We start from the raw sequence: 11,597 nt of genomic DNA, 5'->3' as shown, positions 1-11,597 counted from the left end.
CACCATCATCATACTGCAGCAGAGCAGCAGCAGCAGCAGCACGAACAGGATCATGATCTATACGTAGTACTGTACCCCATACCTCCTTCCTGCTGCGCCTCCAATCTATTTGCCGCTGCTGCTGCTGCAGCTTGCTGCTGCTGCCTCTGTGTCTTACTGTTATCTGCCCGCTGCTGTTGCGCCCTCCGTGATTTATTCTTCTTGTTGCTAATTGCTGCACTACTCTTCCTTCGTATAATAAAGGTCTCTTCTTATTCCTGCTGCTCCTGCTGCTGCTGCTGCTGCTGCTGCTGCTGCTTGATGCTAGCTGCTCGAGGAGACGCTGCTGACGAGCGGCGGTAAAGGGGATACGGGGACCGGATGGTCCTCCTGCTGCTGTTGCTGCTGCTGCACCTGCTGCTGCTGCTGCTGCTGCTGCTGCTGTTGAGCGAGGGGGACAACCCGTCTGCAGCAGCAAAGGGACAGGACCATTACGTCTATATATTGCCTTAGGGGCATAATAAGAGGAAAAATTACGCTGCTGCTGCTGCTGCTGCTGTTGCTGCTGCTGCTGCTGCTGGACATACACCCGAGATAAACTTCTGCTGCCAAGAGATGCTGCAGCGCCAAAACCATCCATACACCGCAATGGTGCTGCTGCTGTTGCTGCTGTTGCTGCTGCTGCTGCTGCTGCTGCTGTTGCTGATCTCCCTCCTCCTCTTTGTCGTACTCCTGCTGCTGCTGCAGTTGGTTGTGCTGCAGCAGCAGCAGCAGCAGCAGAAGGAAGGATACACGGCCTAAGACTTCGCAACGGCAGCAGCAGCAGCTGCATGCAGCAACGTGGCGGTGTTACTTGCATAGTATAACGAATCCTTTAATCCCTTTACTAGCTGTTGCTGCTGCATGCAGCAGCAGTTGCTGCTGCTGCTGCTCTTGCTGCTGCTGCTGCTCCTTGTCATGTATGTACAGTATAAGCAGCAGCATTCATTGTGTATTGCTGCTATAAAGAGGCAAAGACACAAACAAACAAAAAAAATACAATTAAATATATACACAGAAGAGTAGGTGTGCTGCTGCTGCTGCTGCTGCTGTTGCTGTTGCTGCTGCTGCTGCAGCAGCAGCAACGATCCTTCTCGGGTAACAACGCATGCAGACCGCTGTTTATTGCCTTTTTAATTAATTAATTAATTTATTTATTTATTTATTTTATTTAAATTAATTTATTTTTTATTTATTCTATTTATTTTATTGCTGCTGCTGCACATAGTAAGTCTGCTGCATGCGGTGTTACCGCTGCCTACAAGACAACAGCAGCAGCAGCAGCAGCAGCTGCTGCTGTTGCATGCAAATGCTGTACAATTAAAGAAATAAAGGCCTAAATAAATAGATATATAATAATAAATTATACATAATTAAATAATTAAATTAGTAAATAAATAAATAAATAAATAAATAAATAAATAAATAAATAAATAAATAAATTATTTGTGTATAAAGGGAAAGAAAATGAATAAACTTATCCATTGGTTTGTTTGCTTATATACATCATTATAATGCTTTCTGCTGCTGCTGCTGCTCCTGCTGCTGCTGCTGCTGCTGCGTTAGGTGCTACTGTTGCTGCTGCTGCTGCTGTAGATGTTGCTGTGTAGATGATCATGAGTAGCAGCAGCATCTAACTCCCAGTAGCAGCAACAGCAGCAGCAACAGCAGCAGCAGCAGCAGCAGCAGCAGCAACAATGCAGAAGACAGCCTAAGCTAATAGACTATTAATAAAAAAATAAATGTTTATTTATATATTTATATTATCTATTTATTATATATTATATATTATATAATATAAATAATATTTATATGCTTATTTATTATTTAATTCATCTATTTATTTATTTATTTATTTATTTATTTATTTATTTATTTATTTATTTATTTATTTATTTATATGTATATATAATGCATTATATATATAGTGTATAATTAACTATATAAACATATGTATAAATAATATATAAATATATTTATATACATAAATACAAATACAGTATATATACATAAATATAAATATAAATATAAATAAATAAATATAAATATAAATAAATACAAATAAATATAAATATAAATATAAATATAAATATAAATAAATAAATATAAATATAAATAATATATATAAATAATAATATAGTGTGTCTGTGTCTTTAGTGGCTGTTGGGGTGTACAGGCAGCAAACACCAGACACTTTAAAATGCTGTCTCTTATGTTTTGCTGCTGCTGCTGCTGCTGCTGCTGCTGCTGCTGTTGCTGTTGCTGCAGCAGCAACCGCAGCAACAGCTGCAGCAATAGCAGCAAACAAACGGATTGAGGGCCTGGGGAGACAATAAGAAATGCAAAAAGCATTGCAGCAACAAACAAGAATGCAGCAGCAGCAGCAGCTGCTGCTGCTGCAACAATTGCTGCTGCAACAACAGCAGCAGCAGCTGCTGCTGCTGTTGTTGCTGCTGCAGATGCTGCTGTTAGCTGCTGCCTTACAGTCAACAGCAGCAGCACCTATATAGAAAAACATGTTGAACACTGCTCATGCTGCTGCTGCTGCTGTTGCTGTTGGCGCTGCTGCTGCTGCTGCTGCTGCTGCTGCTGCTGCAGTTGCTGCAGCAGCAGCAGCAAAAAAGACAGAGAGACACAGAAGCCATTTCCCTCCACTAAATAAACGATCGCCTAAAAGCTGCAACAGAGTAGCTGCAGCAGCAGCAGCAGCTGCTGCTGCAACTGCTGTTGCTGCAGCAGCAGCTACAGCAGCAGCAGCAATAGTATCTGCTGCTGCTGCTGCAGCAGCATAGGCTGTCAATGAATAAAGATTGATGTTAAGAGAGAGGAATGAGCAACAAAAAGAAAAGGAAGAAAAAGTTGCTGCATATACACCCCAAAACACCAAAAGGGTTTAGGGTTTATAAGCCATCCAAGCTCCATAAACCCTAAACCCTAAACCCTAAACCCTAAACCCTAAATAATATATGTAAAACCGTAAAAAGAAGGGAATAATATATATTTATATTTTCTCTCTTTCTTTAACCCCACCAATATATATCCTGCAGCAGCAGCAGCAGCAGCAGCAGCAGCAACTGCAAGAGGAGGAGGAGGAATATATATTAATTTATGCATTTAATACACTATGGGTAGCAGATGGTTGTGTGTTTACGATAGGTGGGGTTGTTGCTGAATTATGCAAGGATTGTCTGCTGCTGTTGCTGCTGCTGCTGCTGCTGCTGTTTTGTTGCATTAATAGCATTTGTTGCTCTATCTGTTGCTGTTCATCATTCCCTTCTCCTCCTGCTGCTGCTGCTGCTGCTGCTGCTGCTGCTGCTGCTGCTGCTGCTGCTGTTCCTCCTGCTGCAGCAGAAAGTTGGTGTAGGAGTTGTTGGTGCTGCATATGTTGCTGCTGCTGCTGTTCAATTTGCTGCTCGATTTCTTCGATCATTTGCTGCTGTTCTTGAATAAGTTGTTGCTGCTGCTGCTGCAGCAATTTAAGTTGCTGCTCTTGCTGCAGTATATCTTGCTCATTATTAATATTTTGTATTTTTATTAATAATTCTTGCTGCTGCAGTTGTTGTATCTTATGTATCCATTCTTGCTGCATTTGCTGCTGTTTAATAATCATTTGCTGCTGCTGCTGCTGCTGTATTTGTTGCTGTTTCTTGTATTCTTTTTCCTGTAACGAATATAATGCCTCTCCTTCTCCTTTTTCTTGTATCTTCCCTTGCTGGTGCTGCCCTTGCTGCTGCTGCTGCTGCCCTTGCTGCTGCTGCCCTTGCTGCTGTATTGTATAAGAATCATCAATCCATGCAATTCTTTTGCCATTTTCCCAGATTCCCCTCTTTTGTTCTCCATTTCTTGCAGTAAATGTACCTAATCCATGCTGTTTACCATTGATCCAATAGCCAGCAAATGCCCTACCATCAGTCCATAAGAAAATACCTTTTCCTTCCTTTTTATCCTGCTTATATTGACCTATATATACCCTATTATCTGCCCATAAGAATGTACCCTTACCATGCATGCGGTTATATAACCATTGACCTATATATACCCTCTTATCTGCCCATATATATACACCATAACCATGTATATAATTAAGATTAAATTCTCCGGTGTATAGGGAGCTATCTGGCCATAAAAAAAGACCATAATTCTTCTTCTTCCCCTTATAATAATAACCATAAAAAAAAGATCCATCTGCCCATCTCTCTATGCATATTCCCTCCTTCTTATCATTTATCCATTGCCCCTTGTATATACTACCATCATTATGTTTATATATACCATAACCATTAGCCTTATCCTTATACCAATTACCATCATAATAATCACCATCTGCATGCATAAATACACCATGACCGCATGCATATCCATCTACCCAGTCCCCTATATAACGAGCACCGTCTCCCCATTCCTGTATACCGTATCCATGCTTATAGCTACCTCTCCATTGTCCAATATATGTTACACCATTACCTAATGTTATTAAAGGACGACTAACTAATTCATCATCATTATTCTTTTCTTCTCCTGATTGTCCTCCTGATTGTCCTCCTGCTGCTGATTGTCCTCCTGCTGCTGCTGTTGATGAGGAGGAGAATGATGGGTCTAAAGGGTGGGGTTGCTGATGGTGTTGTTCTCTTGTTATTTCTGTCTCCTCGTTGTTATTCTGCTGCTGCTGCTGCTGCTGCTGCTGCTGCTGTTGCTGCTGTTGATCATTTGGATGTATTGATGGAGGACATTCATCATCATCTATAGCACCAGCAGCAACAGCAGCAGCAACAGCAGCAGCAGATGATGATGATAATTGTTCATCTTGTTGCTGTTGTTGTTGTTGACTCTTGTTGCTCTTATGATCATCCTCCTCTTGTTGTTGTTGTTGTTGCTGCTGCTGTTGCTGCTGCTGCTGCTGCTGCTGTTGTTGTTGTTGTGTCTTGAGGTTTGTTGGTGTGTCTTTGTCCTCAGGACGTTTAGCCCGAGCCTTACTCTTACATGAACCCATCCTCCTGCTGCTGCTGCTGTTTGCTGCTGTCTGCTGCTGCTGCTGTTTGCTGCTGCTGCTGGTGTTGCTGCTGTTTAAAAAGATATTGATGAGGAAGATAATGATCCCTCTTCCTCTCTTGCTGCAGTGTATGTGTGTGTGTGTGTGTGTGTGCTACTTACTCCTGCTGCTGCTGCTGCTGCTGCAGGCTAATATATATATACACACACACACACACACAGACACAATGTGTCTCTGTGTCTCTTTGTCTGTCTCCTCTCTCTCTCTTTCTCTTCTCCTTCTCTCCTTGTCTCCTTGTCTCCTTCCCCCTCTTCCTCCCTCCGCTGCTGCTGCTGCTGCTGCTGCTGTTATTAGCTGTGCTGCTGCTGCTGCAGGCCTGGGGTGAGTAGTGCGAGTCCTATGGGTGTACTTGTGGATAAGAAAAGGCAGCAGCAAAAGTGCAAGAAGGGAAAAGAATCACCATATGCTGCTGCTGCTGCTGCTGCTGTTGCTGTTGTTGTTGCTGCTGCTGTTGCGGATCGGGCCCCAGCCAGCCGACGGCAGCAGCTGCTGCTGCTGCTGCAGCAAATATAATATTATGTATATTTGTTGGGTTAAAGGAGAAAGTATAAGAAAGACATTGTTATATATATATATGATAGCAGCTGCTGCTGCTGCTGCTGCTGCTCTTTTGCTCCTTATTTATGCTACGGATGCTGCTGCTGCTGATGATGATGCAACTCCTCCTGCAGCAGCCCATGGGTCGCTTGAGATGCTGGGCAGAAAACAGCTGCTGCTGCTGCTGCTGCTGCTGCTGCCGCTCCTGCTGCTGCTCCAGACACAACCTACTGCAACCGTCAAACTATAAAACAAAAAGACATGCCACACATACAGCAGCATCTGCTGCTGCTGCTCTTCCTGCTGCACCGCAACAGTAGCTGCAGCAGGCGCCGCTGCTGCTGCTGCAGCCGCTGATGATGGCTGCTGCTTGCTGCTGGCTGCTGCTGCTGCTGCTGCTGCTGCTTAGTGCGCTGCTGCTGCTGCTGCTGCTGCCCTGCTGCTGCTCCTAAGGATCCTATATTCTTACATGGATCCTACTGCTGCAGCAACAATTACACAATAAATAAATTTTATTTCTTTTTTTGTTTTTTTCCTTTTTTATTATCAATATTATAAAGTACCTCGTGGGGACCAACTGCTGCCACCCCATGCAGCAGCAAACAGCAGCAGCAGCAGCAGCAGCAGCAGCAGCGGCTCGAACGCTTCAGCGGCGTCACAGCAGCAGCAGCAGCAGCAGCAGCAGCAGCAGCAGCAAGAAGGGATCCCTGTTATAAGGAGCACAATCTTCTGTACTGGAATAATTAGCAATAAGAGGAATCCTCTTTTTGCCTTAACTCCTTAATAGCAGCAAAGGAGAACTGTTGCTGCAGCAGCAGTTGCTGCTGCTCCTGCTGCTGCCGCTGCTGCTTCTAGTGCTCCCGGAGGTGTGGGAAGAGCGGCAGCAGCAGCAGCCTGCTGCTGCTGCTCTCTCCTACGCTACCAACAGCAGCAGCAACAAAATCAGGGAACCACAGAATTACAACAGGCTGCTTATTTGATTTCTTACACCTGCAGCAGCAGCAGCAACAGCAGCAGCAGCAGCAGCAGGAGCTGCACAGTCTTGGAACGGGGGCCCTCCGTCGATCCATTAAGGACGCCCTAGAACACCATTAGCAGCAGCAGCAACTGCAGCAGCAGCAGCAGCAACTGCAGCAAAACCTGCCGTAGAATACTTCCTATTTCGTTTACAGCCGTACGCCTTGCAGCAGCACGGCAGCAGGATATGCAGCAGCAGCAGCAGCAGCAGCACGAGCATCATCGGCAGCAGCTGGAGCCTTAGCGGGAGTACCCGGTAGAAACAGCACAAACATTACCATTACTCCTGCGGTAGGAAGAGGAGCAGCAACAGCAGCAGCAACAGCAGCAGCAACAGCAGCAGCAACAGCAGCAGCAACAGCAGCAGCAACAGCAGCAGCAGCAGCAGTTATTTCAGTAGGAATTGCTGCAGAAGCTATGGGGCTTCTAGGAGGCATTTCTTATACCTGCCCTTAGGATGAGGATGGCTCGCGGTGTGCTGCTGCTGCTGCTGCTGCTGCAGCCGCTGCAGTTGCTGCAGAAGCAGCTGCAGTATGCATGCGCAGAAGAGACTGCAGCGGCACCTCCTATATCAACAATACGTATAGATAGGCAGCATGCAGCAGCAGCAGATGCTCCTCTCCAAGGCAGCAGCACAAGGAACAGCAGCAGCAGCACAAGCAGCAGCAGCAGCAGCAGCGGCGGGGGAGGAGGCCGTCGTCGTGGCGGACGTAGGGGACATCATCATAAGGTGTCTCCTCGCAGCAGCAGCAGCAGCAGCAGCAGCAGCAGCAGCAGCAGCACAAAGTCATCAAAGGTGCATAGTACACCAGAAGAAGACCCATCAACAGCAGCAGCAGCAGCATCACCACCACCAACAGCACCAACAGCAGCAGCAGCAGCAGCAGCAGCAGCAGACGCAAATATAGAAGTTACTCTTGGCCGTCTCCTTGCACAGCTACCCGTTGTATGGGGGGCCTCATGGAGGCCCCTTATACAGGCAGCAGCAGGGGCCCCCCTGTCCCTAAGGGAGGCAGCATTTAATGATGTTGCTGCTGCTGTTGATGCCTACTGCATGCAGCAGCTAGAGGGAGGAGGTCTTGCTACATTTGCTGCAGCAAGAGAAGCAGTAACTGCAGCAGCAAGAAGCATCAAAGACAGCAGCCGTATCCTGCTGCTGCTGCATGCAGCAGAAGGGACACCACTGCAGCAGCTGCAGCAGCAAGACGTACCTGCTGCTAAGCCTACATTGTATGATGATCCAGCAGTGCTGCCTGCAGCAGCAGCTAAACAGCAGCAGCAGCAGCAGCAGCAGCAGCAAAGAAATATGCTGCTCTCCTTGCCTCCTCTTGATGTATGGGGGACACAAAGGGAGACACATAGGCAGCAAAAGTCCAGCAGCAACTTGCTGCTGCGTGCTGCTACTGCTGCAGCAGGACCTGCATTCTTATTGCTGCAGCACCAGCAGCAGCAACAGCAGCAAATGCAACTACAGCAACAGATCCAGCAACAGATCCAGCAACAGCAACAGGTGCAGCTGCAACAGCAGCAACAACAACAACAACAGCAGCAGCAGCAGCAGCAGCAGCAGCCAACTAGCTGGGCAGGCGCCTCTTGGAAGAGTGCTGTAGATACAGTGCAGCAGCTGTTTCCTTAATCTGCTGCTGCTGCTGCTCCTCTTCTTAATCCGCATGGTGCACAGTTGCCACCAGCAGCAGCAGCAGCAACTGCTGCTGCTGCTGCTGCAGCAACAGCAGCAGGAGGAGCTTTGCACATGCAGTTGCTGCTGCTCCTGCTGTTGCTGCTGCTGTTTGTTTCTCGGAGCAGAAGCTGCAGCAAGTACAGCACCTGCAGCAGATTAAGCAGCAGCAGCTCGTGCAGCAGCAGCAGCTGCTGCTGCTGCTGCAGCTGCAGCAGCTGTTGCTGCTACTGTTGGGAGTTCCTTAGCACGCATGCAACCGCTGCAGCAGTGGCAGTAGTACTGGTCCATGCTGCTGCACGCGTCTTGCTGCTGCTTACTTGTCTGTTTTTTGCTGCTGCTGCTGCTCTGCAGCAGATAGCAGCAGCAGCAGCAGCAGACAGCAGCAGCAGCAGTGTTTGGGGAGTTTATAGTATATATGCTGTTGTTTATTTCTTGTCTTTTTCTTCTGCTGCTGTTTGCATGCAACAGCAGCAGATATGCTGCAGCAGCAGCAGCAGATCTATACAACCCTTTTGCTGCTTTTGCTGCTTTTGCTGTTGCTGTTGCATCTATTGCTGCAGCAACAGCAGCAGCTGCAGCAGCAGCTGCTGCTGCAGCTGGGGTGTATATGCAGCTATTAAGGGTTTTCTTATTTAACAACAGCAACAAGAAATGCGTTTTCTCTATAAAAACTCCTTGGATAGATCTATTTATTTTATTTATTTATTTATTTATTTATTTATTTATTTTATTTATTTATTTATTTTATTTATTTATTTTATTTATTTAGTTTATCTAGTTTATTTAGATATATTATTGTTAGTATATATGGAGTAACCCAAACCCTAAACCCTAAACCCTAAACCCTAGAAAACCCTAATTTATGATACCTCTAAACCCTAAACCCTAATTGTTGTAAACCCTCTAAACCCTAAACGCTAAACCCTATTTCTTGTATAGGCCCACCAAGCCGTAAACCCTAAACCCTGATTCTTGCATAGATTCTCTAAACCCTAAACCCTAAACCCTAATCCTTGCCGACCGTCTAAACCCTAAACACTAAACCCTAAACCCTAAACCCTAATATGTATAGTCTGTGTGGTTATTCAAAGGTTTAATAAAATAATAAACGGTCTAATAAAGAGGGTTTATTAAAAAGGGTTTATAATAAACAAGGGTTTATTAGGGTTTAGGGTTTAGGGTTTAGACTGTTATTTCTTTGTTCTTTACAAGAAATAACAGCCCCAACTTCCCCATATACTGCATGCATGCAACTGCAGACACTGCATGCAACACCAGCAGAAGCTGCAGTCACCGCATGCACCAGCTGCCTCTGCATGCAACTGCAACCACCGCATGCATGCATGCATGCATGTGCATGTGCATGCATGTGCATGTGCATGTGCATGCATGCAGCAGCAGCAGCAGCAGCAGCAAGAGGAGGAGGACTAGGTTATTCATTAAGAGGGGACCCCCATAGAGCCTTAGCTCCTTCATAGGTACCCAATAGTACAGCACAAGAAGGTACAATCTTAAGGAGACGAGGGAGCAACCCCACCCAATAACCACCTATACCCTGATTCTTATATACCTCCATACATACAAACCCTAAACCCTTACCTCCTCCTACCCTAAACCCTAAACCCTTCCTCTCCCTTAATCCTCTATACCCTATACCTATATTATTACTATTATATACACCACCACCAATAGAAGAAGAAGAAGAACAGGGGCCCCATAACCTCCAACCTAGGGGCCCCCCCCTCCCTTGGGGGCCCCCATAGAAGGAGGAAGAAGAAGAGGGGCCCCCATAAGTGGTAGAAGAAGAGGGAGAAGAGGGCCCCCTCCAGCTCCCTCCTACAATCCCGGTACCATTATGAGTGCCTCCCGCGGCTGAGGTGTGGGCCCCTCCTGGGGCCCTCCCACTTCCTCCTGATGGTGGGCCCGATTGGGGGCCCCCATGGGGGCCCCAATGGGGGCCCCCCTCTGTTGGGGTGTTGGGTATAAATTGTGCAGATTGTATTCTTGTTTTAAGTACATCAAAGGGATGAGTTAATACGCATGCAACAGCAGCAGAAAAAGCCCCAGAGAGGAAGGGTATAATAGCTCTATCCTTGAATTCTTGTATACTGCTGCTGCTACTGTTGCTGCTGTTGCTGCTGCTGCTGCTGCTGCTGCTGCTGCTGCTACTATTATTATTATTATTATTAAGGAGGGAGTGTAGGGTCCTGGATGTAGCCTGAGTAAGTGGCCAATAAAAAGCCGAGAAAGGGACATCTCTTATTATAGTAGGGAATACACCCTTAAATAGTCCCCTTATTCCTTCCTTATTTATTGTCTGCTGCAGTAAGGAGACAGCAGCACTACGTCTCCATATCTTGCTGCTGCTGCTCCTGCTGCTGCTGCTGTTACTGTTACTGCTACTGCTACTGCTGCTGCTGCTACTGCTGCTGCTGCTGCTGCTGCTGCTGTTGATGATACTGTTGATGCTGCAGCAACGGGCCTGTAATTGTGTTCTTACTAACTCCATAGGTGCAGTAAATAATACAGCAGCAGATCTAGCAGCAACACCAGCAGCAGCAGCAGCAGCAGCAGATGCATTAGGGTCTCTTTTCTCATATATATAAAAGAATATTATATTTGCAGGTATTAATACAAGCATAGCGGGCCCCACACCTCGCCAGAATACTCTTATACCTTGCATGCGGTATAGACGGGTCGCTACCTCAATGCTGCTGCTGCTGCTGCTCCTGCTGCTGCTCCTGCTGCTGTTGTTGCTGTTGTTGCTGTTGTTGGGGATGGTGGGGCGGCGGGGGGGAGCTGCTGCTGCTGATGATGCAGCAGAGGTATTTATGGATACATCTGCTGGATATGGTGATGGTGATGGTGCTGCTGCTGCTGTTGCGCCATCTGCTGCTGCTGCTGCTGCTGCTGCTGCTGCTGCTGCTGCAGCAGTACGAGCAGCAACAGCAGATGTATATTGCCAATAGTTTTTTACTACATCAAAGGGAGTACATAAGACAGCAACAAGACAGCCGCTAACAGCGCTGCTAAGACAAACCTGCTGTATATCCATCTATAATACAGCAGCAGCAGCAGCAGCAGCAGCAACAGCAGCAACAGCAACAGCAGCAACAAACTCCTGCTGCTGCTGCTGCTGCTGCTGCTGATGAGCACGCTGCGATCTATCTATACACAATTTATATATCTTTATATATCTACATATATAACTCTGTTAAGACAGTTGATGCTGCTGCTGCTGCTTCTGCAGCAGTAGCTGCTGCTGCTTCTGCTGCTGCTGCTGCTACTGCTGCT

General features: G+C 46.5%; 1 protein-coding gene across 1 annotated transcript; it reads right to left on the bottom strand.

The window, feature by feature from the left end:
* Positions 1 to 3,124: 3,124 nt before the first annotated feature.
* On the bottom strand, positions 3,125 to 5,008 carry EMWEY_00027610 (MORN repeat-containing protein, putative; the record flags this gene model as incomplete). Its single annotated transcript, XM_013478186.1, has 2 exons — positions 3,125 to 4,065; positions 4,291 to 5,008. The coding sequence occupies 2 exons, from the start codon at positions 5,006 to 5,008 to the stop codon at positions 3,125 to 3,127; spliced, it is 1,659 nt and encodes a 552-aa protein (XP_013333640.1).
* Between the last annotated feature and the right edge of the window lie 6,589 nt (positions 5,009 to 11,597).

Source organism: Eimeria maxima, genomic scaffold, assembly GCF_000499605.1.
Source record: "Eimeria maxima Weybridge genomic scaffold, Emw_scaff307, whole genome shotgun sequence".
Classification (NCBI taxonomy): Eukaryota; Apicomplexa; class Conoidasida; order Eucoccidiorida; family Eimeriidae; genus Eimeria; species Eimeria maxima.
This window is presented reverse-complemented; position numbering and strand designations above follow the sequence as displayed.